This window comes from Cololabis saira, chromosome 7, assembly GCF_033807715.1.
Source record: "Cololabis saira isolate AMF1-May2022 chromosome 7, fColSai1.1, whole genome shotgun sequence".
Lineage (NCBI taxonomy): Eukaryota > Metazoa > Chordata > Actinopteri > Beloniformes > Belonidae > Cololabis > Cololabis saira.
Genome location: NC_084593.1, coordinates 29,702,693 through 29,730,577, shown reverse-complemented (window position 1 = coordinate 29,730,577; position 27,885 = coordinate 29,702,693). Strand labels below are relative to the sequence as shown.

The 27,885-nt window shown below is 39.6% G+C and overlaps 2 protein-coding genes across 4 annotated transcripts; one reads left to right on the top strand and one right to left on the bottom strand.

The window, feature by feature from the left end:
* Positions 1 to 375: 375 nt before the first annotated feature.
* Positions 376 to 27,666, bottom strand: inppl1b (inositol polyphosphate phosphatase-like 1b). 2 transcript variants are annotated; one of them, XM_061725505.1, is made up of 29 exons: positions 27,650 to 27,666; positions 17,009 to 17,886; positions 16,730 to 16,888; positions 15,542 to 15,605; positions 13,662 to 13,800; positions 13,400 to 13,520; positions 12,893 to 13,033; positions 11,789 to 11,876; positions 11,553 to 11,630; positions 11,141 to 11,275; positions 10,894 to 11,008; positions 10,695 to 10,795; positions 10,514 to 10,616; positions 10,174 to 10,370; positions 9,330 to 9,447; positions 9,059 to 9,155; positions 8,813 to 8,951; positions 8,608 to 8,707; positions 8,419 to 8,507; positions 7,654 to 7,735; positions 7,095 to 7,184; positions 6,884 to 7,000; positions 6,715 to 6,803; positions 6,540 to 6,627; positions 5,862 to 6,014; positions 5,367 to 5,448; positions 2,978 to 3,776; positions 2,774 to 2,889; positions 376 to 908 (listed from the first exon to the last, which is right to left on the bottom strand). In XM_061725505.1, exons 3-29 carry the CDS (start codon positions 16,864 to 16,866, stop codon positions 815 to 817), a joined length of 3,672 nt encoding a protein of 1,223 aa, XP_061581489.1. In that variant the 5' UTR covers positions 16,867 to 16,888; positions 17,009 to 17,886; positions 27,650 to 27,666; the 3' UTR covers positions 376 to 814. The 2 variants fall into 2 exon arrangements, with proteins under 2 accessions (XP_061581489.1, XP_061581491.1); XM_061725507.1 differs by lacking the exon at positions 27,650 to 27,666 and having other exon boundaries at positions 377 to 908; positions 6,884 to 6,997; positions 17,009 to 18,080.
* On the top strand, positions 23,980 to 27,885 carry arr3b (arrestin 3b, retinal (X-arrestin)). 2 transcript variants are annotated; one of them, XM_061725508.1, is made up of 15 exons: positions 23,980 to 24,065; positions 24,465 to 24,496; positions 25,349 to 25,379; positions 25,529 to 25,589; positions 25,689 to 25,733; positions 25,824 to 26,017; positions 26,131 to 26,190; positions 26,281 to 26,357; positions 26,502 to 26,637; positions 26,725 to 26,809; positions 26,901 to 26,973; positions 27,193 to 27,330; positions 27,498 to 27,575; positions 27,686 to 27,709; positions 27,813 to 27,885. In XM_061725508.1, the coding sequence occupies exons 2-15, from the start codon at positions 24,489 to 24,491 to the stop codon at positions 27,868 to 27,870; spliced, it is 1,068 nt and encodes a 355-aa protein (XP_061581492.1). In that variant the 5' UTR covers positions 23,980 to 24,065; positions 24,465 to 24,488; the 3' UTR covers positions 27,871 to 27,885. The 2 variants fall into 2 exon arrangements, with proteins under 2 accessions (XP_061581492.1, XP_061581493.1); XM_061725509.1 differs by having other exon boundaries at positions 23,991 to 24,069.

Below are 27,885 nucleotides of genomic sequence, written 5' to 3'. Positions count from 1 at the left end.
CCTGTATGTGCTGTAGTACTGGACCATTATGTAGGCAAACGACGTATGAGCAGTGCACTGTGCGGCCAATGTGACATATCTCTTTCTTGCCATCACTTGACAGCATGAATTGGGACTTCAAGTGCTTTATGCACTTTACAAACATTGCACTAGACAAGCACAATAGACACAGCTACTGACTGGGTGAAATTATAGCGCCATTATGAGACAGCAAACAAAAAAATGGCATATGGCAAGTCTCCCCAGACAATATTTTACTAGATATGAAGGGATTTTATGTTTTATAGGTTTATGGCAGGGCCACAAACTTGGGCTCAATAAGATAACTTTATGAGGAGCATGGTGGGTGGGTGTGTGTGTGTGTGTGTGTGTGTGTGTGTGTGTGTGTGTGTGTGTGTGTGTGTGTATGTGTGTCAAACACCAAACTTGAGTGAACACTGGGAAGTGAAGGTCTATATATATTTTTCATAGCAATTTATTCATTGAAACAGTCATTGAGATGTAAATATCATATTTATGATGCATCAGCAAAAGGAGCCACACATCAAGGGTTTCCTTTCATATCACCCACCTCTTTCACAAGTCAGCAGATGAAGAAAGCGTTATGTGCAATGATTACTTCCTGCCTTATGCTGTCCCTGTTGAATTGGCATAGATAAAACTACTGTTATAGTATTGATCAGTGGAAATGCCATGGATGTGGTCCCACAGATGTGACTGACAATCACATCCATCTGTCCTTCCTTCATTGCTGAAAGTTCTTCCAGTTTTAATTGAGCAGACTCTTTGTACCATCATTGACATCACCGCTCTATCAGTTCCAGTTCCTGGGAAGGTTCTCCAAAATCCGGCGTCGGTGGGACGGGTTTGTCACTCCTGCAGCAAACAGATCCTCCTCGGTGACGCCACTGTGGAGGACAAACACTGCTGAATGGGACTGGGGTGAACATATGTATAAGCCATGCATAGTTTAGGCAAAATGCACTGGTAAATACTGTATTTACAGTTGCACCTGGTGTCAGCATATCCACACAGGCACAAAAAGGGCAGTACTTGATGGTGGATGTAACTTTTGTGCATTTTTCACTTGTATTTTGCTTAAGAAAAACTAAATACACTGTGCAACTGAAGGCCAGCTGAATTACATGTTAGCATGTAGCCAAGTTATCTGCAATTTAACATTTAGCCTAAAATGCAGGATGGATGAAAATGAAGACCTTGTCCAAAAAACCCAAAAGTGGTCTTGTGGTTGCACTCCAATGAAGAAAAAAAATGGACTCAAGGTGGAAAACAACAACAACAACAACAACAAATAGAACCCAGTGAGTACTGGCTGAGTAAGGACTGATGTGAACCAGCTGTGTGCAGCAGGAAGATCAAAAGACAGAAGTAATCAAGAGAACTAAAAACAGATGTAGAGCAGGCAAACACGGGAGGCAAAATAAAGAGAAATGATCAAGGAAAAGGTAATCAAAGCTTATAACAACCTAGAAATTGGAATAATACCAAAAGAGAAAAGCAAGGAACAAAAAACCCATAAAGTGGAAAGCGTTTCCCAAAAAGTCCAGTGACAAAGCATAAACCATTACAATAGATTAGAAATACAACATTTCAAAATGGCTTTTTTTTTAAATGATTTTGTTATTAGTCTCATTTTTTACATTTTGTTATTAGGGAAATATTCTGTTTCTTTGCATCTACCCTGTTGTGTATTCTGTAAATTTGTCGTTTCATTTGGTGTTTTCCATTTTGTTGGAGTGTGTGTGCGTGAGTGTTTTTAACTTTTACTTTCTTTTCTTTTTACGGTCCCCATGCGCTACACACCCCTTTTACTTTTATTTTCTCAGATATCATGCTTCTAGTTTCCTCTGTTTATCTGATATTGTTGCTTTTTACACGCCAAAGCCGCTACATAAAATTCACTCAGATATATTTTTGTTCCAGTAAAGTTCAGGAATAAAAACACGATATCAGAGAATCTCGAAGTGTCTCCTGTGGTTTGTGTGAATGATAACCACACCCATCTCTGTCACATGTATTCAATCAGTTTGTTGACTCTTGCAATTCCTGAACACCAACGTCATATCTATAGGTTGAGTATTTGTTGCCATCCAGAGTGTGACTTAAGAAATACAGCTGGGTTTGTAGATCGTTACACCAGTATTCTGTCAATAAATAAAACTGCTTTTTAAGAACAGGCAGTAATACGAATTGAAATGAGTTGTACTGGATTCAAGTATAAATGGATGGATGGAACTACATAATTTGTGATGAACTTAGCATATAAGCATTTTAAGAGACTGTCCCTGTGATGATTACTTGCCACGACTTCCCTGAAAATTCAAATGAAATACTGAAATATTAAAATTCCTATTAGAACCTTTATCCCTCGCTGATCCAGTGTTTTCTTTGTGTGCGATAAATTGATAGGTTTAATGGTACATTTTAATTTGACTAAGATTGCGAGTGAGCATGTCTTATTTGTTTCTGTGCAACACTGTGATGGACTGATGACATGTCCAGGGTGTACCCCGTCTGTCACCCAGTGGCAACTGGGAAAGGCTTCAGTTCTCCTGCAGCACTGAATCATAAAAAGCGAGTACAGAAAATGGATGGACAGGTCCTAAAGTATGCATTTGTCTTTACACTGCAAACCGTTACACAGACCTGATGAAAAAATGGGTTTAGTCAGTCCCCCTGGCTCAGCCTCTTCATGGCAGCTCAGATTTTGACTGCAGAGAAAAAAGCTCTGTATCCGTCAGATTCATTTTACCTGAAATAATCCAGATCATCCCAGCCATTGAGGCTGAGTCCAAAGGTGTATTTTTGCAGGCCCAGACTACTTAGAAGTTCCCGAACAGTTTCTGGTGCTCCTTTGAGGACAGATACCTGTATTGAAATAAAGTAAAGAGAGAAATGTTCTACAAGGAACCAAGAGAAGTGGGTTTTATCGTTTGCATTTGTAAGTATGTTCTACCTGTTTCTCCCAGCTGTAGACTCTATCCCCAAGCTTGGAAGGGCCATTTCTATAACTTGTTCTCTGGATGAGTACAGATGGGCCTCTCTGCTCTGATTTGGAAAAATCAACCTCGCTAAGAGACTTGGCGATTTGCAAAGCAGTGAGTGAGTTGTCTCCTGACGGCCCAGGAGGTTGCTTATTGGCGATCCAGGAAACAGAGGCTTGACAGTGCGCCAGGGGAGTGGGAGCGTAAGGGAGGGGTGATTGTGATTTGACTGCTTGGATTGCATTGGTCCTTCCTGTAAACAGTTGGTGTTGATCCCTTCTGGATTTTTCCCTGATGATTGCTGAGTGATTCATATACAAGTTCCTGACATTGTTTTCAGGGTGAATGGAGTCCTGAACAACATGGCTTTTTTCTTGGTACTTCTCTCTGGGCTGTAATGCCTGTTCCTGGTACTGTGGGATGGCATTGCTCGATGGTGGGGGTATGGGGGATGGGCTTTTGGCTGGAAATAGCTGATAAGAGGAGTTGGTTTGGGATGTATGAAAGTCATTGGTTGGAGTGCACTGGGGCAGGATGTCTGGAATTTCAATTTCAGTGAAGTCCGATCTCCGACAGGGTCTCCTGTCAAAGCCCTGACGACCGGAGACTTTTGGGAGCTGCAAGGCCTCAGTCCCGGACCAGATCACCTGAGGGTCCCTCCGGTGGGGGAGAGCCTCCTCCACACTCCGTGGCACTGAAATACCTTCAAAGATGAAATAGGCAGGGTTCGTGTAGCTGTTCGGAATACGTTTTGGAGCGACTCCAGAAGACCTGCAACGAACACACAGTATGATATATAATTATTCCCTCGCCCCCACTGTTGTTGCATGTTTGTCCACTTACAATGAAAAGAATGGCCTATCATTTTTGTGGTAGCCACTTTTTACATAAAGAGACTAAGTATTAATCCAAAAATATATATGTTATACATTTATTTGCATTTGATTGAGTCAAGTAAGCATTTGATCTAACAACCAGCACAATTTGTGGCTCTCACAGAGCAGTTATGTGAGACAGATAAGTCCTGTCACATTAAGGAAGGACTCCTGATCGCAATTCATTGTGTGTACAGAAAGATATCTGCCCACAGAATGAATTTCTTCTATTCCAACCATTTCCCTAACACGGGAAGAAAAACCACTATCGGACATCAGGAAATTATTGTAGACCTGGACAAGTCTGGAAGAAGATTGATGAAGAGGAGACAACTATTGGTGCCACTATTCAAAGATGGGAGAAATACGAAATTACCATCTGTTGTCTGCAATTTGGAGCTCGGTGCAAGATCTCACCTTGTGGGGCAAGGTTGTTCATATGGACCGAAGCAGGTGGGATCACAGTCCCCAAGAAAACCATTAATAACATATTAAGCCATTATAGAAAGATTGCGTGCTCATGAAAAGCACGCTTTCTGAAGTTGCCAATGACTCTAAATGCGAGAGCTCTCTCTATTTCTTAACACTTTGAAACTATTTAGCTATTTAACTTAATCTTTTGTTGCATGGAAGGGTGCCTACATATTGTGCACACATCTGCATATTTTGTTTCGTGTAATTGTCTGCATTTGCACTGTCAAGGGAACTGAGACCTATAGGTTTGTTATGTTTTTACGTGTTCTTAGACTGTGGTGGAAACACAACAACCTAACAATCGGAAACATCCTTTCTGCTCCTTTAAAATGTTCCCTGCACTTTGTTAGACATGGGTACATATACACTATATATACTGTATATCTGTGGGCTTGAAGTAGGTCTGTGAGCCTCACACCACGGCACAGCAGTTTTTAGTTATTGAGAATGAAAATGGACCTTGAAACTCTGGAAGTAACATTGTTGCACTATTGCAAAAACCTTACTGTTAAGAGTAACTCCAATCAAAAATCCTGTGAATTTCATCGAGCCTGTCTGAGAATAAATGACCCACTAGCTTAGCCGGCTAATGATGTTGTACTCAGTGCTATTTTAACTTTCTCCAGGAAATTTAATCCAATATATTTCACCTTCTGCAAATGGTGGAACAAGAGAGGCTGTGTATTTTTTCTAATAAAATCAAAATCAAATATACTACATAAAATTGCGAATGCATAACAATGCAGCAGGAAAAATAAAATTATCTACAAAATGACTTCTCTCAAAATAAAGGAATGAGATAATAAGTAAATTGAACTTCAAGCTTTATGCATACAAATTTTTGCAAAACATTACAAAGTGACTTATAAACATTGAAAACAAAATACAGATTGAGGAAAAGAGGGTATGTGATATTGATGAGAAGTGATTAAACTTTTCAATTAACACTTGAGAACTTTTAATTATCATATTGCACTGATTTAAAAAAAAAAAAAAATGGAGAAGTCCTCACCTACTTACTGGACTCCGTGTTATTGCCGGAGACATATGGCTCCTCCCAGGACCTTTGTCGTCTTTTTCAAAACAGAACAACTCTGAAAAAGCCAAGTTAGAGGAAATGAAAAATGTTTTTGTATTGAGTAAGCCTTTTTGCAAGTCTGGGTGTTGCATGCAGGCAAAAGGCTACTGCCAGTTTGCAATCACACAACATAGTGATGTTTGTGTGCGTTGTGTCTGACCTGGTGTCAAAATACCCAACTGTCCTGTTTCAGTGTCTCAGGATGCATCTGGTCAGGGTCAGTCAATCAGGAGCCAAAAGAGGAAGCGGCCGATAGATACCAGCAAATGAAACGCCAAGGCAGAGATCATTGAGGAACCAAATAGAGGAAGCAATGTGAGACTCATAGGAGAGTCAAAGAATGTAGTGGAATTGGAGATGAAGGTTTAGTGGGAAGTGATAGTGCAAGCAAGGCAGCGACTCGGAAAAGAAGAGTGTTGGCTGACCCACCATAGATCTTCTGCCGCGTTGTTCGTCTGTCCTTTGGCACGTGGATTCTGACCCGTCCTCGTATGGAGCCCATCTCCTCACCTCGGTGACTCAAAAACGTCTCAAACTGCTCTGACGCACCAGTCAACCAGCGCAGAGCCACACAACATTCACCTATGGTAGGGAGTTTCAAAATGATTGATGACATTAATGCAAGTTCCCATCCAACTAAAATGCTTTATGTATGTCACATTTACCAAAACTCGATTAGAAAGACCATGATGCAGCATAAATATAATAATGAGTGACATACAATGACACTACACAACATAAATAAGCAGTTTTCTCTTAGTGTTACAAGCTGAAGAAAGTGAAACTGAAGTAATCTTTTTACTTCATCACATTAAAAAAAAAAAAAACCATTGTACAGCTTCTAAGGAACTACAGGCTTTAAATGAAAGCTATAATCTGATCAGCATTAACTCAATTCCTCTTTAGATGTTACACTCTGCTGGGGAAAGGAGAGATGAAATCGGCAAATTTAAGGAAAACATATCAAGAAAATGTAGTGAAACAAAAACTGTACACAGTATTTTTGCATAAAAATGCCCCTTTGAAGTTAGTGATGAAGAATCCCGTGAGAATAGTGTGACATTTTTAATAGATAAGTAGACCAAATATTTTTGTGACGCAACTAACCGTATGACTCAAAGCCATCACATGATTTCACAGACAACAACAGGTGCTGATCCTGAAGATACTCCATGCCAGACATGAGTGGAAGGAGCTACGACACACATAAAGCGCAAGTTAACGAAAGACTTTAGTATCACAAAATCTTAATCTTACTCTCTCGATGAGTTGAGCCACTGACCTTGGGCAGCTGCTTAAAGGACCAGCCCAGTTTGAGAAACCCAGGGACATCACAGCTCTGTGAATCATTGTCGCTGGAGCGTCGCATCTCTGGAATCAAAGACACAACTGAGTCTTTTGTGACCAACTTACAGTCAGCTTGTATGTGTATGGTTGGTATGGCACCACACCTTTGAGGCACGAGGAATGAAACTCAATGAAGAACTTTGCCTTGCTTGCCGTCTTTACAATGGCCTCAATGCCTTCGAGCTCAATCCAGGCCTTCTCCAGGCTGGACTTTGAATCTGCTCAAATTGAAGAGACGAGTCCTGTTTAACTTAGCAAAAGGATTCAGTCACGTCCTCGCTGTGTGCATCTACAGAACCACTACAACGATGGCACCTGTTTTGGAGCTGTACTGTGACATCACTCCCACTTGGAATGTGGCAAAAACAGGTGAGTGATCACTGGTGAAGATGTCATCTGTGCAGCCTGGTAAAAACAGACGAACCATCCCGTTACTTTTTATGCTGACACAGTAGCAAAAACAGTCCTTAAATGTATGTTAAATATTCTTAGGCGGACAAAAGCTGTCAGTGTTATTCCAAGAGTCAAATTATATTTAGGGGGAACAGCGTATGTGTTATGCTCTGATAATTTGCTGAGGTTAGTCAGATACAGATGCTCAGGGGAAGCAGAAGGAAATGACTGTGTGTCTTCAAGTATCACAGAGCAGGATGTGGCATTTGATCGTTATTTATATTTTAGGGTCACTGTCATTTTACAGTACATGTTGAAAAGAAAAGAAAATTACCAAAGACATCTTTTTTCATACGGCACATGAAATCCGATGTCAACACTTGACCACTGCCCAGGTGTTACTGCTCATGTACACATTCACTTTTTCTCACTAAAGCTTTTCATAGCATTTATTTGACAAAGAAGTTCTCTAGGATCTTACCATATGATGTGCAAATGACGTGCGTCTCTGGGTAGGACTTCCATAGAATCCTGTCACACCACGATGGAACATTGACTCGTACCTGCAGAAAAAGATTTTCACACCACACATTCTAGACAGGGCGCTAATTCCTAACCCGGTATTCTTAGTGGCTAGAGCAGCTGCTGTCAAAGTCGCTTATCCCTGCAGATTCTTCGAACAGGATTAGGCTCCAAATAAATTATCCTAAGAAGAGTATACTTGGAACTTGGTTGGTGGCTCAGTGGTCTGGGCTTATTAATGGAAAGGTTAAGAGATCAAGCTCTGATGCTGCCAAGCTGCAGCATTGTACATTCAGTGCAGTACGTGCACATGGAACGTCAGTTCTAGCGATGGTTTTAGTTTGAAGTCATTTAATTGTGCTACTATCCTTGTTACAGTACACAAGCAGGAGAGGCGACTAGTTTATGTATCCAAACATGTTAAGTTCTAATATAAAAAGGTGGCAACATGGACCCCTTACGGTTGCTAGTATTGGATTTTTATCTAGTCAACCTACTACAAAAGTGTGCATTTACTGTACCTGGATGGACTAACACAATAATTAGATCATGTTTTAACGTCATGTTATAATACTGAGAGTTGAGCCCTTCAGTGGGGATTTTGAAGCAATCTGCACCAAAGTTACAATCATTCTAGCGAGCATAGGTTTTATTGTGCTTCAAACAGATCAAACATCATCATCACATTTCTGATGTGTCTCTTGTGCAACAAGACGAGTCTCACCCCTGACGACTTGTATTTTTGCCACAGGTAGCAGTCTCGTGAGCCCCTTTCATATCGATAAGTGGGTGGAAATGTGATCTTCGCCTCCTCTTCACCATGATTAACAGACAGAAGTCAAATTGAGATAAGCACACAGAGCTGAATGAAATATTACAATTAAATACACACTTTTTAGTTACTGAAACTTACTGAAATTAAGAAAGGCTTTCCTTTTGTGTCTCTCTCTGGTCAGCTGATCTGCACACATGAGATCCTCAAATTCTCTTTTGGATACATGTTTCAGGATGTCCTGGAATTAGAAAAGACCAGAAAGATGCAGGACATGCCCACGTGTACAACATGCACTGTGGAGTTCACAAAAGAAAACATCAGCAATCAAAACCGTCAGTCTGACCTCAACATCCAAGTCAAGCCTGTAGTTGAGATCCCCACACCAGAAAAGATGGGTGAAGTGCAGGCTGATGTCAAAAGCAGCAAGCTGTTTGTCACCCAGAGAAAGAAGTCTGAGGATGTCCACGAAGTTCTGATTCCTCCTGGAGATTCAACATATTGCAAAAGGCCGAAGTCCTTTTAATTTCAAGCCAGAATTTTTTTTTTTTTTTAAAGGAGATCAGACATTTTTTAATCTTAAATACTGCACCTTAGTACTTTGTCACTTCCAGAGGTCAGATGGCAGTTAACAAAGCCAAAAGATGTTCCACTGAAAAGGAAGGAGACCCCAACAGCTCCCTTGTTTCCTGAAACAACACCACCAACAAAACAAATTAGTCACTTCAAATCTCAAGGTTAATCAAACACATTTTGTTTTAGTTACATTTACAGTTTTTTCGGGCTTTCAGTCATTATATTGTATGGTATATTTGTTTGCTTTGTGTGTATCTGTAATGGAGAGATTACGCAGGAAAGCCTACCCAATGTGTTTCCCAGGCCTGTCTTCACACTGGCCGTGTTCACATGGCTGATGCGACTCTCGAGCTCCGGCTTCACAAACACAGCCAGCCTCATGTTCCACAGGGACTGCACTGCCACCTACAGGACACCGGCCCACATTACACATTACAATACATTGCAGTTTCCCGAGAAATCAAACTGCCAACCTTTATCGAGACCTCTTTCAAAGTTCTCAAATCAGATACATTCACATGAGATATGAAATAATTATTACTTTGTAAAAAGATTTCAGCTTCCTCATACTTAAATGTATTTATTCAAATATCCAACTACTGCAAGGCGATGGGACGGATTAAATGTGAGTTAGAAAATTACTTTCATTCCCATCCCTGAAAAATACTTAAAATACTTTGTATATATATATATATATATATATATATAGATAGATAGATAGATAGATAGATAGATAGATAGATAGATAGATAGATAGATAGATAGATAGATAGATAGATAGAGAGACTGCACATAAAATGAGGTATGGGTCTTTTGGCTTGGTTGGACTTATATGTTAGCATTTATTTTCAGGATATTTTTAATTGTGTATATTAACAGTCTTGCAAAAGGGCTATGTTAGTTACAAATTTTGGCATCCCTCTGCTGCAACACTTTTATACTGTATTGATAATGCGACAGTAAGATGATAAAAATTAGATATTTACAGATACAGTATTTATCTGATTTCATAAAGCTCCTACGAGAGCTACAAAATGCATTTCTTTCTACATGTACAAGTAGCAGCCCCAATTACACTTAGAGTAAGAATCCCCAAATTCATTTCAGACAAAGTTTGGAGGGGAAAATTACTTGTTTGAAGTCAATCTGAGTGTAGCTGCGAAGGGTTGCTTTGATATGTTCTGTCCACTCTTTCTCGCCCTGAGGGTTTTCCTGAGTCCCAAGAGCATAGATGTCGTGAGGGAGCAAAGCGGTCGACTCGTCAGGGGTGTGTCCCAAACCGCTGGAGGTCACCCATGACTGCAAACTTCGAGGAGGCGGGGAACCACCTGCGTATATAAAGAAATGGGATAAACAAGTCAATCAAAGTACTCTGCTCTAATTCAGCGTACTAGTGAGTTTTACTAGAGTTTTACTAGATACTACGTTTTTACTAGATTGCGAAAATGACAGTCAACATATAAATGACTACCCATATTCCATGTGCCAACAAACACGGAGACAAAGTCAGCTTCGGTCCGCTGAGAATGCCTGGACTTCATCAGCAGGAGAAGTTGGCAGAAGGAGTCACATTTCTGAAACAGATCAAAGTGAGTCATGGTAAAGGGAGTTACAGATTCTGGTTAATAATAAATCTCATAAGCTCATCTCACCCGTGCGCTTTCAAACGTCATCTCGCGTGGCGTGCCGTGGTAGCTGTCCACCATCACTCGCACCTTGGCTGGACTGCTCTGGAATTTGACAATCTGAAGAACTGATACACGTATACATTAGACTGACTGCCTTTATAATTATATTACATGATATATATATAAAAAAAAAGAAAGAAGAAGAGAAAAAACATATACTTACTTCTGGCATATGAGACCCTTTCTATACTGAATGAACCAGCTCTCCTGTCAAAAAGCAGTACTCCGGTGTCCACATCCACAGAAACAGTTTGTCTGCCATACCTCACCATCTTCACCTGCACACACAAAGAAAAATAACTAGTCAGAGATCAGCTCATATGTCCTGCTTTGTGTTGTCTCTATCAGAATATACTTAAAAATCAGCTTTTAATCTGTTTTATTAGAGATTTTCATGTCACGCTGTTTACCTGAAAGGAGTAGACGGGCAGCTGTCTGGCGTTGTTCTTTACAGGTGTTACAGCAGGTGTGGGTTCAGGAGGCGGCAAGCTCGGCTGCGTTGCCAGATTGTGATTGGTCACAGCATCTTGTAATGCTTTTAATACCTTTAGAAGCAGGTAATATTGTTTTGTTAAACTATAAAAGTCTATTCCCCATTTTACATGAGTTATTTTGTTTCGTTTTTTAAAATTAATTTGCAAACAATTAGAATTATTCCAATGGCAATGACAAAACGATAATACTGAAAAAGCATGCTGACTGACACACTGACTGTTTAATTTATTATTTAAATGTACTGAGTCTACATTATCTGGAAATTAAAAGGAATAATCTTCATTGGACAGCAGTTTTCTCTGGAGTTTCTCGTCACCATAATCATACCTTTTTCTCCAATGAAGAAAGGAGGCTAGCTAAGGCCGAGATCTTGCACAATAAGTTGTCAATCTCCATCTCTGGACCCTTGTTTCCCAAAACACAGGAAAAATGGGACAGAGGGTAAGTATGTGTACATAACACACAAGGCTTGTATAACTTACAGTATTTGCAACCATTTTTGGAAAGGCAACTGTGAGCTGTTGTTTTTGTAGCAGTATAGTGGTGCAGTATTGTACTGGTACCTGTGCCTTGGGAGGTGTTAGCGAGCAACTAGGATGGTCAAAGACCTTGGCCAAGGTTTCCAGACTTGAGAGAGTCAGATCAATCTCACTGTGGATCAATGTACAACTCATTACTGTCATAGGTCAATGTACTTCATATCATCAAAACTGTTGTTGGAAATTCAACCTCCAATCAGCTTGGTCTGCACATTGATGAAAGCAACAAATGTCATGGTTTGGTCAGTTCCTGTTTTATTTTGAAACCCATCGGTGCGTCCGAAATGCCATACTAAAAAGTATATACTAAAAAGTATACTTAAGTTCGGCACACTTTTTAGTAAATATCAGTAGTGTGCATTAATTCGGACGTACTATTAAGAGCGCACACGTCACTCCCTGCCGTTGGGAGGAAGTGACGTGTCACAGCAGCAGTAGCAGCAGTAGCAGCGTAGCAGCGCACCGCTCCGCTCTTTCCCGTTTATCCTGGCTGAAACAAGATGACATTATATAATATTATTATATACGAATATTATAATATTAATATTATATAATAATATTATTATATTAAATATTATACTTATAACATATACGTATCACTTAGCAACCAAACGCCGCTACATTGCATTGTGGGAAGTTTCTGCTCAGCTAGTGTCCATCAATCCACACTAATAAATTTCTCCGGAATTAATATGGATAGAGCTTACTATTGAGTACGTTCTAATGTTTCGGACGCACTAAAAAATCTCACATACTCATTTTGCATACTCATTAGGGTGGAAGCATGCGATTTTGGACGCAGCCCATGTCTTTGTGTTTCAGTTCTGTTTTGACTTCACTTGTTCTCATCTGTCCTGATCGTCTGCACCTGTGTCTCGTTAACCCTTCTGTGTATATCTGGTCTTCTCTTTCCCTTGCTCCCTGCGGGTCCGTACTGTTTCCTCCCTCCAGATTTAATGTTAATAAATCACTATTTTTGAAACTCCTGCCTCCTGGTCTCTCTTGTGTTTGGGTCCTAACAAACCAACTCCTGACAACAAACTGTTGCAGGAAAATAATAAAGTAGACCTTACATTTGAAGCTGTTCTCATCAGTCGCAAGTAAATTCATAAGTAGACTGATAATAACCTGTTTATGCCTTGACAGGAAGTACCAAGAGTGCGCTTGAGGTGGCATAAAGTTGTTGCCCCTTTATGCACATTCTCAATGTCGAGAGGCAGCTGATTGAAGAGGTAGTCATTGATCAGGTCAATCACTTCGCCTGCAGCACTGTTAAACAAAAAAGGAGACATTTAGATTAAAACATGCTGTAAAGCAAGCATTTTATTCATATTGATACTTGTGGGAAACAAAATAAACCAAGTTGACAGCACTGTGTATTAATAGAGCCGACAACGGTTACACGGAAGAGTGTTTTCATGAATGGTTACTGTGCTTGATTGCCTGCAGGTGCATACAGCCCAAAACTGACATGTTGTCACCATATATACCATGTATAATTCAATGCAAGACTACAACAGATGTACACCTTGGATGGCTAAAAAGGGGGGTGGAAAGGTGTAATAATAATAATAATAATAATAATAATAATAATAATAATAATAATAATAATAATAATAATAATAATAATAATACTTGGATGGATTCCGCTCTTGCAACTTCTCCAGGAAAAGTGCATGAGGGGCCAACTTTGCTGGTGGCCCCGTTGAAGGTACTGTGTGGACAGAGGTTGGAATAAAAGGTGTCTTCTCATCATCTGTGCATAGAAGACAAAATAAAATGAAGCTTGATTTCAATTTTCAAAGGATACAGTTCATTAAGCAAACTTGACAGAGTGCTTTACACCTGATCAAAGAGTACAAATGTAATATTTCTGCGATATTAACTGGTGACCCACCGGAGCTCTCGTCCCCACTGTCTGTGTCACGGGGAACAGGGTAGAGTAGAGGAGTGACCAGGCCTTTGTGAGGGTGCTGGTACCCCAACACCAAGTCCTCCACTGTTCGGAAACAGTTCACCTGCACCCCTTGTGTTGTCTGTGAGATACACATACATTACAGCAGCAAAATTTCACTGCTAAATGTTTCAGAAACATTGTTTCCAAAACTAATTTTAAAGAAATTCTAGAGAAAAAAAAGGATTTCCTTTAAGTTTGTGTATGAAACACCTAATACATGTAAATGTATAGTAAGAAGGTAATGAGTGCATCCATGTTGTAATTAGTGTACTGTATTATTATAAATTATACGTATAAATATTAACCTTAAATACAATAGCTGTTCAAATCAGAATTGTTCACTTTATCCAGTTGTCAGTATGTTGTACATCAGCCCATCACCACCGCCCTCTGTAATTCTTACTTATTATAGAAAAGCAGAAGTATTTATTTGCATGACTTAAAAAAGCACTTACAGATGAAGTGCTCTGATAAACAACGTCCCAGTGGGATTTAGAAAGCTATGCAGCAGGGGAAGGTTGACATCACCTTATACTGTAGCTACTATTGGCTAGAAATGGCCCAACATTTCTGGTCTGTCTGAAAAGCCTTTTTAAAAACCAAACATGTGTTTGCACTGAAGATTTTTTACATTTTTAACAAATTAAAGCCCCAAGCAAAGAAAAGCCTCCGCTCTGACTTTGTAAAAAGAAAGTCTCCAGCACACAAGTGTACTTCAGTCAGAATTCAAGCAGCACAGGCAGAAATTAACATTATGTGCTCACAGGGCTACCATTCACGTTGACCAATTCAACGTGGTACACATTAGACCACAATGCCGAGCAAGCGCTTTTCCTGTGCCCTCTTTTTAGAAGTTTTTGTTTTCATTTTGCGGTGACAGAAACCGTTTTTTGGCTTGAGCTACCTGCATGTTTTGCCAAAAACTCTTCAAACAGTACTTTTTATAACCACAAAGACCTCTTGAAAAGCAGTTTAAAAGAAATGAAAAGGAATGAGAGACAGCGAAAGACAAAATTGGCCTCAAAATATCTCCATGGCCGTCTTGGAAAAAGTAAAAGGCGAGCATGCGACTTGTGAGTTAGTGGAGCAAATCCAGTGGGGGGAAAACACATACTGGAGGTTATAAAGATGGCAGTGGAAAAACAAACTGAAATAGCAACAAAATGTAATGTTTTTACTGGAAAGTAGAGAATTTTTCCAACTCAAAGGCTTAAAAACAACTGCCAGGCAATTTGGTATTAAATTCTTCATTGGATTTTGACATAGCTATAGTTTTTAAAAAAGTGCTCATGTCTCTCACCCACTGCAATAGTCTGTGTGCAATCATGCACTTGCAAACTGACTGCTTATGTTTTTTCATGGTCTAAAAATTCTGTTATTTTCAGTGTAAATGTCCCCCCATGCTTAGAGGATACATCACATCCAACACACTCATTATGTCTAATACAAATACCACCATACATGCGCATAACAAAGAAGCACACCCTCTGGTCAGTGACTTAGTGAGTGGGTTGAGTAGGAATCTCTGAGACATAAAAACAATTTCTCCTCTGTGCTGATGAGCTCATGGTGAAAGCATGCAGCCACATGGCAGAGATGCCATTCAAAAAACAAAGTGACTGCAGTCGTAACAGAGTCTGTACTGAGAGGAAACATAAACACACTCCTGTTCTCCTTTCAACATGAAATAACAGACCGTTGTTTGATCCGTCCAGCCCCCACTGACTGGATGGCTTTCTGACATGCTGCATATAGTTTCTGCTAATCTTTCAGACATATGTTGTGTTTTCTGGTTCACGCTTCTGGACGACAACACTTACCTGAACTGCAAGAAGTCCATCGGCGTCAGGAAGAATACGATATGTGTGAACATGACATTGGAACCTTTGGAAACCAGATATAACTTTTATGAGCATTACAGTTTAAATTCAATCAAGCATTGAAAGAGAATGGCTTACATTTATTGTTTAAAAAAAGGCCTTATACCTTGCTAAAACACCAGCTTTATGAAGAGGACACCATTTAATTATTGACATAACTAATTTTAGCAATATAATGTGTGAAAGCAACTTCTATTATCACCTCCATCAGTGACTGTCAGCAGCACATACAGATGAACAGCAGACATTGTGTATTACATGAACAAAGTGGAAACAGGAAAGTCAAGGATGAAAGGCATATCATAAATACAGAGAAATTATACGATACAATGATGTGCTGAGAAAAGAATGAAGAGAAAGAGGCAGCCCGGTGAGCAGCCAGACTCAGCTTTCAGGAATCTGTCTGGCTCAGGCTGATGAGCAGTCAGCACAGTCAAGTCGCTGGAGCTACCGCCCACTTTCAGGGGCCCCGAGGAACAAAGAGGGGTAAGTGGGGAAACAGGGAATCACAAGTTAAGCTTTGATTAGCTGAAATAGAGTTTTGTTTTGTTTTGTGTTTATAAAGAGAGCCGTCTAAAAGATCAAGTTTCTCTGCAGCCTGCTGCTACGTAGTAGGTGCAGGTGATGCATGTGACTGGATTACTGAAACTGTTGAATCAATTCACAAATCAAATTTACAAAGCAGTTTACAAATAGAGGCAAATTAACAAAATTTATAGGTAAAATAAAAGTAGGTCACAAGTTTACATAATTAGGTTACAGAAAGAAGAATGCCCTTTTGTCTTTCACGAGTGGCACATTTATATTTCCAAGGAGGTAAAATATCAACCAAACTATATACAAAGTAACCGGTAGAATCTTTTGCAAAGCTAATTTATTCTGAGTGTAAAGTTATAATTTTACCAAAAAATTAATGATTAAAAAAATGCCAGATTATCATAAAATGTCATGTTTCTCTGTGATCGTGTGTAAGGGTGTGTGTTTATATGTGTATGTGTGTGTGTGTGTGTGTGTGTGTGTGTGTGTGTGTGTGTGTGTGTGTGTGTGTGTGTGTGTGTGTGTGTGTGTGTGTGTGTGTGTGTGTGTGTGTGTGTGTGTGTGTGTGTGTGTGTGTGTGTGTGTACTCACAAAAGGCATAACGCATAGGCTCCTGGCACAGATTCGCTGTCTCTCACTAAGTAGCTGCCATCCCTCCCTGCCCGGGCCAACAGTTCCTCTGCATGCACACGACTGATGTCACGATGATACCATGATGCCGAAGCCATGGCAATTGATACTGAGAGATCCCTTTACGAAAATAATCCACATGAGGCGATGATCTTTACATAACAGTCATTTCTGACCCAAACGTACCATGTCAGGCTTCGCACAGACGGAACTGTGCTAAAGGTCTGTCACGCAACTCACCAGTGTCAGAACATGTAGAGTGGCCCACTGGAGTGTTTAAAACTTCCTCATGATCCTTTACGTCATGACTAAAACGTCAAACCCTATCAGCTAGCACTTCCTGGGTCCCTGCTTGCCGTTTCTGAGTCACCCATTCTGAAGGTAGAAAGAAGCAACGTCCAGCTGACTCTTTGGTCATTCTTTGGTCCAACGCTCGCCTCCACTCCTCAGAAGAAGCAGCTCCAGTCCACCATTCAGATAATATCCTTGTCTAGAGAAATCTAGTTTCCTATTTTGCGAGTTGCTGCACCCAGGTGGGTGTGTTGATCCAACAAACACAGACCATCACAGCATGGGGAGAGGGGGGGGGTTAAAGGCGGTAAAGGAAAAACAGCAGTGTCTGAATGTACCAGCCACCCTGAGGCAATGACGCTACCTCTAGCTTAACCACAAACACAAGCCCTCCTCTTGCCCCAAAACAAAAGCCCTACACGCAAAAAACAGGAAAAGAAAAACCAAGAATGGCAAAACAAACAAATCCAGCAGCACACAGGGCACCCACACGCTCACACACGCACAGAGCAGAGGCAGAAACATACCAAATGGAACTCAGTCAGCACTAAAACCAGACAGGCATGCAGCAGAAACCAGACTAATTCAAACGATTTCCCAGCTCTCTTGCCATATAAGGGAAAAGGAACACCCTCCAATAAGTTCAGCTGATGACTGCAGTTGTCTTTGCTTCTTCCAAGCCCAGATTCCATTTAGAGTTTGTGTGGACGGATGTAAACTACTCCAGGGGTCTTATTTTCATGCTGGATGCTTGTGAGCTGGCATGACTTTCTTGTCAGAAGAGTCCCATTTTGTGCAGTTGTGGTCTCCGGCGGTTCTTTGGAGTGCTGTCAGAGCAGAATGAGGGAGCAAAGAGGCAGAGGAAAATCCGTTAGAGCACAGGGCAGACAGAGGAAGTGACTCGACATTCCAGATGGCGGACATAGCCAGAAGAATTCTTGTGAGGGGCTCAACTGCACCACCAGTGTGTGAAACGGCAGACCACTTCCTTTTTCTGCTTCTCCTCCCCTGCCTCTCCCGCTTTCCTAACTCTTTCCTCAAGTTACAAAAACATACTCACACACACACAGAACAGTTATTTCCAATCACAGGTAAGCCATTTGACAAATCCTCTCTTTTTCTTTTGACAATACATCCTCTGCTTAGGCACATTTACTTTTATTAATTCTGAAATCCCAGCCTCTCTTTTTTTCAGCCTCACTTTCCTTTCCTTTTACACTCCTCCCCTCTCAGCAAAACACAGTCTCCATATGGTAATGATCAAGCCTAACTCTCTTATTTTTGGCTTCCTAGTACATCGCCCATTATTCACCCCACCTACATTCCTCCCACTCCATTAGCTGAAGCGTAAAACTCTGTGGGAAGCTGCTTGGTCCCACATTTAGTGCTCTGCCTCTGACTACTCAGCAGAAATGTGCCCACCACAAACCAAAGACCCCATAAAACAAATGCAATTCCACCCCAATCTGGTGATGCATCCTCTTAACCTACAATCTGAAATCACTTCTTCTTGTTGTGTGCGTTTTACCACATGACTGAGACAAGTTAATCTAATCCGAATGCAGCCATGATTGCCGCGATACAGCCGTGATATTAGTTCAGCAGAGGTGTTGGTGGTGACAACCTTAATTCATTGAATTAGCTTGGTTACACTGCAATGAGTAATTAGTGGCAAAAGCCCCAAAAGAGACTTATGTGAATGGTATTAGTGCCATTGGCCTGTAAAAGGATTTGACAAATTTCATTCCATTTTATATTCCCAGGCAAACTATCTGCAGGTATCTGTTGGAGCAGCAGCATCATTGACTTAAAGGGGACCTCCTATAAAAAAAATATACAGCTACATCTGGAATTAAAATAATGTATTTATTTGTTTAAAGTGATTACAGAATCAGAAACTCCCAGCTATCATGTCTGCATTTGATACACCTTAGAAATGTGTAGCACAAAACGTGCCTGCCTCCATCCCTTAAAGCCAGCTGCTATAAATGGCGAGAGTCTTTTCAGCCGGTCAGGTCTTTTGACCAAAGAAACATTTCATTAGGATCTCAAGAAATTGTGTTAACATGTTAAAAATTGCATACGCCTTAAAGAATTGGAAAACTGGAACACATCTGAGCTGACTTCTACAAAGAATGTTGCATTGACTCCAAAGACAACATGGCACATCCTGTACACAACAGTGTGATTAAACAATGTGCATGATTTTAATAAAAGACACCTTAAGATTCACTGTAGTACAGGGCAGTATAGATCACTGCTGTATAACCTTCTATGATGGCCTTTTTGTCACTTTCTAATACTAACAATCTTCCAATAACATGATTTCCCTTCAGGATGAATACATACTGAATTGCATTGAACTAAACTGGGCTGAATTGAACTGAACTGTATTGCTTTCACTAAATTGCATTGGACTGAATTCAGCTGAACAGAACTGAACTGAATAATAATTGTCAAATTTGTATGATCATTTCAAACACATATCATCAGTTGACCTGAGTTAGTGACAAGAAGCTTAGCTAAAAATACAGCTGGTTGAACATTACATGCCTGTTCCTGTCTTACAATCTGAGTTCATACCCAGTACGTCTTTCGAGCACTGCATCACAGCCTTAATTTAGCAACACACTGAAGACTATTTTGTTAAGAAGTAGTAATACCATAGTGCCCTAATGCCCTGGGACAAGTCAGGCATTCGTTTGAGAGACAATACCGCCTCTCTATGTAAAGCACTTGCTTAAAATGGCACCAGCTTAACTCTAAGGGGCTTATGTGATTGTATGTTGCCCCGCACGGCCAAAACTGGTCAAAATAAAACTCCCCAGAGGCAGTTCATAACCATCAGATCAAAGCATAATATTATCATAAGCTCTATTTATACAAGTGACTTTTTCCTAACTTTTAGTCGTGGTGTAGAAAATGCAATAAAATGCACATAGTATTAGCTATTGTATCTCAAGAACCCTCTGAAACTTGACGTTGAACGCTAGACTGGGCTTTAGTACAATTTCTGGAATATTACAAGCCTGTACAAAAATCTAACTCAGAATAGATGCATATTCCACTCAGCCACTCCTACTGCATATTCCAACTCCCCCAGATGATGAAATATCTGTGGATGAAAGGAGTTGTTGGCTGACGTGCAGCTAAAGTTTGCTTTCAACTAAAAAAAACTAATACCCAACCCAACCTATGTGTAGCATAATCTCTGAAAGATACTAACTTTTTGGAGAACTGCACACAAAAGCCTGCCTGCATTGTATAAATACCCCAAATCCTTCACTCTATTTGTGGTGAGACACAGATGGATATTTCTGTGCTGCCTTTAACACAGAGTCACATATTTGCATAACATCCATTTTAGCATCTTAAGTTTGCTAAAAAAAGTTGCATGACAACAGAATTGAACGAAAGTACATCTCTTCAGCAGATTAGTATAGTGGTGCATCAATCAGGCTTTTGGGTTATGTTTGCACCAGTTACACATAGATAACAACAATATTACTAATAACAATAATAATAACAACAAGTTATATGTGTGTAGCACTTTTTTAAACAGTATTACAAAAGCAGATAATTCAATTCAATTCAGCTCTAAAAGCACCCACAAAAATAGAATAGAAATCCAAATACTGTAGGTCCAATTATTGTTATTTTAAAGCCAATGAAAATGACAATAATAACAATTGCCAACAGATTGCTTCAAAGCTTTCCTTTGACACAATCCCCCATCCTGAGCAAGCACCAGGTGACTCTCAAAGGAAAACTCGCCAGGAAGAAACCTGTGTTAGAACCAGACTCAGGAAGGGAGGCCATTTGCAGCGACCGGTTGGGGGTTGAGAGGACAGGAACGAGGAGAGAACAGCAACAACAGAACAGAACACGTGCTGACAAGAATGAACACAAGTTTACAGCAAGAATAATTTCATAAAAAATAAAGATGGAGTGAAAAACGTTTAGAATTCATCTAATTCATCAGAAAATACCAAAGAACTTCTGAGAAAGGCAAGTTTTAAGAAGAGATTCAAAGGAAGCAAGTGATGTTGTCTGGCTGAGTGCAGCAGATAAAAGTTCTGTAAGATCGGGGCTCTAATGGAAAAAACAAACAATCGGCCTTTGTAACCAAATGTTATTTGGAGATAATTAGAAAGGCACTATCTGTGGATCTCAGAGATCGGAAGGGCACATACCAGGTCAACGGGTCCAATACGTAAGTTGGGGCAAGAACACGTAAGGCTTTGAAGGTTAGGAGGATTTTGAAAAGAATACAAAATCTTACAGGCCAGTGAAGGGAAGCAAGTACAAGGGAAGATGTGATCATACTTTTTTGTACCAATGATGAGATGGAGGTGTCTTCACACCTCAAAATCCATACACGAAATAGATGAAAGTTTCACTGAATAAGTCAAGGGCTTTACAATAGGCTTTAGAGTGACTAGAAAAAAAAATCAAAAATCTTAAACAGACCTGAAAAGAGCAGTGCATGCAGGTGGGCCAGGGAACTCACCGAATTTAACAGGAAAATGTCTGATTAGATTACAATAGATTAAATAGAACTTTTTTGATCCCTTAGGTTCCCTGAGGGAAAATAAACATGAATGACTTGAGGATAGTTATGAAAACTGCTTCTTGTGGTGATCTTATTGCTGATCACACAGGGTGGAAAATACATTTGCTGCGTCCTTTCCTTTTTATTCTCTAATATTAAAAAAGGGAATAACAAAAACAACTTAAAATATCAAAGAAATGTATCATCTTTAAAGACAAATGCATGACTTCCATGTCTGCTTGTGCACAAGGCCAATGTCAAATAAACTTAATCTACACCACTCTGCAACGCTGCAAGTCCTACTGCAGCCCAAGCATTTGTTACCATGCTGACTGCAGATATGCAGGGATCAATGTCCTATTTTTAAAAAACCAAAGAAGAAATAGCAGAAGAACTCAATTGACGATTGTTTTGAGGAGGCACTTTGCAAGAGAAGCATGGCCACTTACACTTTTACAATTCTTTCTGGTTGAAAGATTGTTAAGTAATCAAAAAGGCATGCATGGAAAGCTTCAGCAAAGCTGATCCAAATTGTGTAGTGAAACTGCAAATGCATCTGCAGAATCCAGTCAGTTTTCAGATGTGACACTCTTACTCCAGCTTAAATCAGGACATCCTGTGTGTTCTTTGTTATTGATAAAGAAATTGTGAATAAAAAGGTGCAAAAAAAATCATGCCATGTTAACACTGCAGGTTTTACAGAGAGACTAATGCAGATTAATCAGTAGAACGTAAACCTACAGAGATTACACCCCTAACTGCTGATATGGTGTCGTAATTCACACCATTGCTGTCTTTGCTGGGCAGCTTTAAGGGGATCTTAAACCTTGTCCCCATTTGACACTTTTAAGTGAGGACAACACAAATAAACACCAAGCTGAGTCCTTATCCTTAACAGCAAGGTGTTGCAATCCATCCAGAAAACCAGTCATCCATGTACTTCATTCAATTACTGTTGGAAAATAGGACTTTCCTTCATCAGTCCACCAACAACCCTCCTCCTTTCTCCATCAGACTTTTCCACAACCTTGACCAGTTCAGTAGCTCACAACTTTAGGTCACATCTAACAAACCCGGGTATTTTGACTTGAAAGGTAGGTCAATCCTACATTATGGCTCCTTCTCAAATAAAGAGGTCTAACTAAAAGACCAAATTACACCCTCCGGGCGTCCTCGTCAACTATTAAATCCTGATAATTCAAACTATAAGACTTGGTAAGGATGACATACCAAATTTGGGGATGTTTCCACTATTGAAATCAAACACATGCATTAAATGTGTCCAAAATTAATCAACCAGCTTTCCTCGTAACTATATATGGAAGAAGTAATTGGCAAGAGGATTGTTTTGAACATTGATGCCAGTTTTAAATTCTTGTTCGTTGCAAAACAACAAGTCAGCAGGTCACCTGGACTTCTGGAAACCGTTCATGAGCACAGATTGAATCAGGCTTGGTAGAGGGCCCATCTGTCGTCCTGGCAACCACAACAACTGAAATCCTTCTAATACCACTCCACTCCAGTCTAAGCTATAAGCAAGGAAGTCCCTAAAGTCGGTTCACAAGACAATCTTTTAACTTAATCTCACAGTACGTTAATACTATTTCATTCCTCCAAGCAAAGAAGCTATATAACTATTTATTAATATATACAAAATAATGTAACTACTTGAATCAGTATTTTACCTCCAAGTTTGTAGTGATAGATTCTAAAAATTCTGAATTCAGTATACAATAAAATGCAGAAAAAAATTATTCATTGTATATCTACAGAAATTTCAAATTAGCCAAATTACAAATGCACTGGATGGATCATGCCATTCATGATCATGTCCTTTCCCCTACACTCCTTCCTGTCTGATATTTCATCCTTCTCTTCATTATTTTGTGTTTGGACACATTTTGAAAACTAAACTTACAAGTACGCAGAATTTTTTTAGCAAAGCTTCACGCCACATTAAAGATGGTACGATGGTATGACCTGAACCATGTTAACTGTACTCATGGGGTTGACAGACAGTGTTTAGCTCGTGTGATGACGCTGTGACTACATTATCTTGATACTTGTACTTTGGAAACCCTGAAATTATTCAAAAAGAATTACAGATTAGCTAGCTCGATTTAAGGGTTTAATAGTCCTGGCCTGTTTTTAATCACATTGCATGTGCCTCAAGTCCGAGACTGAACCCGCCCAAAATGTTGCGTTGATTCTCTTGCAGACATTATTTTTAACCATGCTGTAGTCCAAAAGAGTGCCGTTATAATTAATTAATCAGATTTTCTCTAAAACGGCCGTCCTTCATACTGGGTAAGCTGAAGGAAGAGCGTCAAGGTTGGGGCGGGGGGTCATCGTATAAAAGCGAAACAGGAGGCAGTGACTGGCATTCACTGTCCCTCAACAGAGCGGGATTAGAGAAGACATCAGAGAAGACTCACTTGCTGACTTGAGGATACGGTAAGTAAGTCGTGTGTCTTTCTCACCTATAACTTATCAGCGATGGAGGAAGGGATCGAACACTCAAAATCACAGCACAGAATCAGCATTTAGTTAGTTTAATCTGTAGTTGTGCAACAGCAATATATTTATAACTTTTATGAGCAAGTAAGACCTACTAAAGATTATTTTAAGATTTAAGATTATTTTTACATATATATATATAAATGTATATATAAATATACATAGAGAAGATCAGAAAATCATGCTACATGTGTCACAAGCAACTGATGTGTTTACAACTGTTGTAGTACACTTAACTAGGCACTAAGACCTTAACATGACAATTATTACAATTTAATATGATAAAATGACTCAGACATTTATTATTTTTTTGGTTTTTGCTTGTTTTTTTTTCAGATTGGATATTTAACCAGTGTCAACATGTCAAAGTAAGTACAAGTGGTTTAATCACATCAACTACATCCATATTGCCGTATACATATCTGTATAAGGCAATATGACAAAAGGAACATTCATTAAATGTGTTAAATAAGAATATTATTGATTTGTTTGCTATTTAATGAAGTGAAAATGCATGGGCCATTTGAAAGCAAGAGCAAACAAGGAGCAGCCAATGCAAGGATTAAAGCGATAATTCCCTTATCAAGTAACAAGCATAGTGCCTTAAGTGTTAGACAACTCCATCTCCCGTGTGCTGCTCATTATTTTACACTTTTTAATCATTTATCTGGGATGTACATAAACCCTTAATAAGATGGATTGAGTAGATTTAATCTTCGAAGAAAGATTTACGAGACAAAGGAAAGGATTAAATAGGATTACTTGACAAACACCTGAAAGAGGCAAACACCACCAAGGATTAAGCATTTCTTTACAGCACACGCACAGAACAAAGGGATTATGTGTTTGCATACTGATACAAATCTTGCCATTTTCACTAACTGCAGATAGTCTTGTGAAACACAGACTTTTACAAAAGTAGCGCACTATTATTAGTTGTAATTCAAAATGTTAGCTGCAAAGGAAGTATTGGCAAAAAGGATTGTACTGAAGCCAATACTGAGCAATCAGATGTTTAAACTGACATCATGATATGGATTTAAAAAGTCACGGGACAACTTTGGAAATTGTGGAAAGAAACATCTGTCTAATGCAGAGGAAAATTTGGACTTCAACATTTTCAGTTATTGGCCTATCACAACGGTTTTGTGAAATGTATGCTATTTAAAGTTTGTACAACAGTCTCAATCACGGTCTTTCCGTTTCATCTATGTTTTCAGAGTATTCAAGAAAACCAGTGGGAATGGAAGTGTAAGTGGCTTCTATAATATAGTTATTACTGGGCAAACCCGGGGGGCCCAGGAATGTGATTTATATGTCACTCTGCCAAATCCCAGAAATAGCTTCCAAAGTTTTGCAACTTTGGTGGAGGAGTCACCGCTCTTTTCCATTTCTCTCAGATTGCCCTGTACTTGGGGAAGAGAGACTTCGTGGACAATGTGGATTCTGTGGAGATTGTTGGTGCGTGACACATTTGAATCCCAGTAAACTGTAAACATATACAGTAGATATGAACTTCTGTGAAATGTAAAATCAGTTGATTGATTTTTTTATTTTTAGATGGGGTAGTTAAAGTGGACCCTTCTGGCCTTGATGGCAGAAAAGGTAATTCTATTTTGTGCAGTTTATAACATCAACAAGCCACAAAGTAAGCAAATATGAACTGATATGTAAGTTAGTTGTTTTCCATTGCAGTATTTGTCTACCTTGCCTGTGCCTTCCGCTACGGAACTGAAGACCTGGATGTCATTGGAGTTTCCTTCAGGAGAGACATATGGATAAAACGATTTCAGGTGTACCCAGCCACAGGTGAAAGCGTAGCTTCTTCACCAATTCAGGAATCCCTTATGAAAAAAGTTGGAGAACAAGGATGTCCTTTCTCCTTCCAGGTAGCAAAGCCTCTTTACATATATAATCGAATCCACTCTACTTTTCAGCAAAGAGCTATTTCTGATCAATCACAAATTAACATTTCTATTGCCTTTGTCTATCCTTGTCTCAGATGCCAGCAAATCTTCCTTGCTCGGTGTCCTTACAACCTGGGCCAAATGATTCTGGCAAGGTACAACTACAGCCAATTGTGTTACTTATTTTCTTTTACTTCTCCATTAAGTAAATGTATAACATTAATGTTGGTTATATCTTTTCGTAGGCTTGTGGCGTGGACTTTGAGGTTAAAGCATATATTGCAAAGGAAGTTAACAATATAGATGAGGTCATTGAAAAAAAGTAAGTTAGCTCAGCATCAAAGCTTTGGTCAATCTAATACTGCCAATCCAACGTTACATGCTTAACGTGTAACAGGATAAAGGGGATGCAGAAGCCTGAAGCTTTTGACTGACTCTTTACCTATGCCTTTTTTTCTGATCTCAGGGACACTTGCCGCTTGATGATTCGTAAAATACAGTTTGCACCAGCTACCAACAAGGCTGGACCCAAGGTTGAATTATCCAAGCAGTTTATGATGAGTGACAAGCCAGTTCATGTGGAGGCCTCCCTTGAAAAAGAGGTACGCCTATGCAAGTCCACAAAATGACATTCAAGACATTTAATGCTGTTACTGATTTACTTAACTATAGCGTTACTATCTTTTTAGATTTACTACCACGGAGACCCGATCTCAGTCAGTTTAAACATAAACAATGAAACCACAAAGACTGTGAAGAAAATCAAAATATCTGGTGAGACACAAGACAACGGTTCTCATTACTTCGAAATGTGTGAAGCAATGTGTGAAACAAAACGTTTATTTCCTTCTTTTTTTATATATAGTTGATCAGCTTACAAATGTTGTCCTGTACTCATCCGACACTTACACCAAAGAGGTCTCCAGCCAGGAGTTTGCGTAAGTGTATTTCTGTATCAAATATTGCATGTCCCCTGGAATAGACTCATTTCTAAATGATCAAATCAAATATCTTAAATCCCAAATATTTTTCAAAGACATAGATTTAAAGTCACATTTCTAGTTTGCATAAATTGAATGTAGACTCACATAAGTAATTAGTAATGCCTGTTAAGTAAAACATGCATTGTGATTGATTTATTTCTCTGCGATACATAGAGAGACTGTTGGTGCCAACGCCACATTTAACAAGTCATTCCAAATAACACCCCAGCTCTCCACCAACAAAGAGAAGCGAGGTATTTCAGTAGATGGACGGCTAAAAGATGAGGACACCTGCCTGGCCTCCACAACACTGTAAGACACTTTACTTTCTCTTTATGAGCTTACACTTAAGACAGGACAGTGTTTCATCCCCTTGATTTAGCTGATGCAGCTACTGTATACATCCCTCACATCCACTTACAGTGCCTTAAACCAAATCCTAAAGCTCTGAGGTGTAAACTATTCCTGTCTCCTCACAGGGCTCAAGGGGATAAAGAGATGCAAGGAATCATCGTCTCCTATAAAGTCAAGGTTTCAATAACAGTGTCCGGTGGAGGGTAAGAATTGAACAAACAGCCAATATTAATAAATAGTGCTTATATTTTGTAGTATTCCTTGTCCTATTTCTTACCTGTTTTAATTGCTTTTCTCCTCACTCTCACTAAAGGATGCTGGGTGGGCTAACAGGAAGGTAAATATTTTCCTTCGTATTTCTTCTCATGGCCTGTTTCTGCAAAAAACACAAATTGCCATTAATAAAGAGTGTCTTTAATGACAAAGGTTTATGGTTTTAGTGATGTTGTCGTGGAGATTCCTTTGACACTGATGTCCCCAAAACCTGCAGGTGAGTGAAATGTTTTACACATA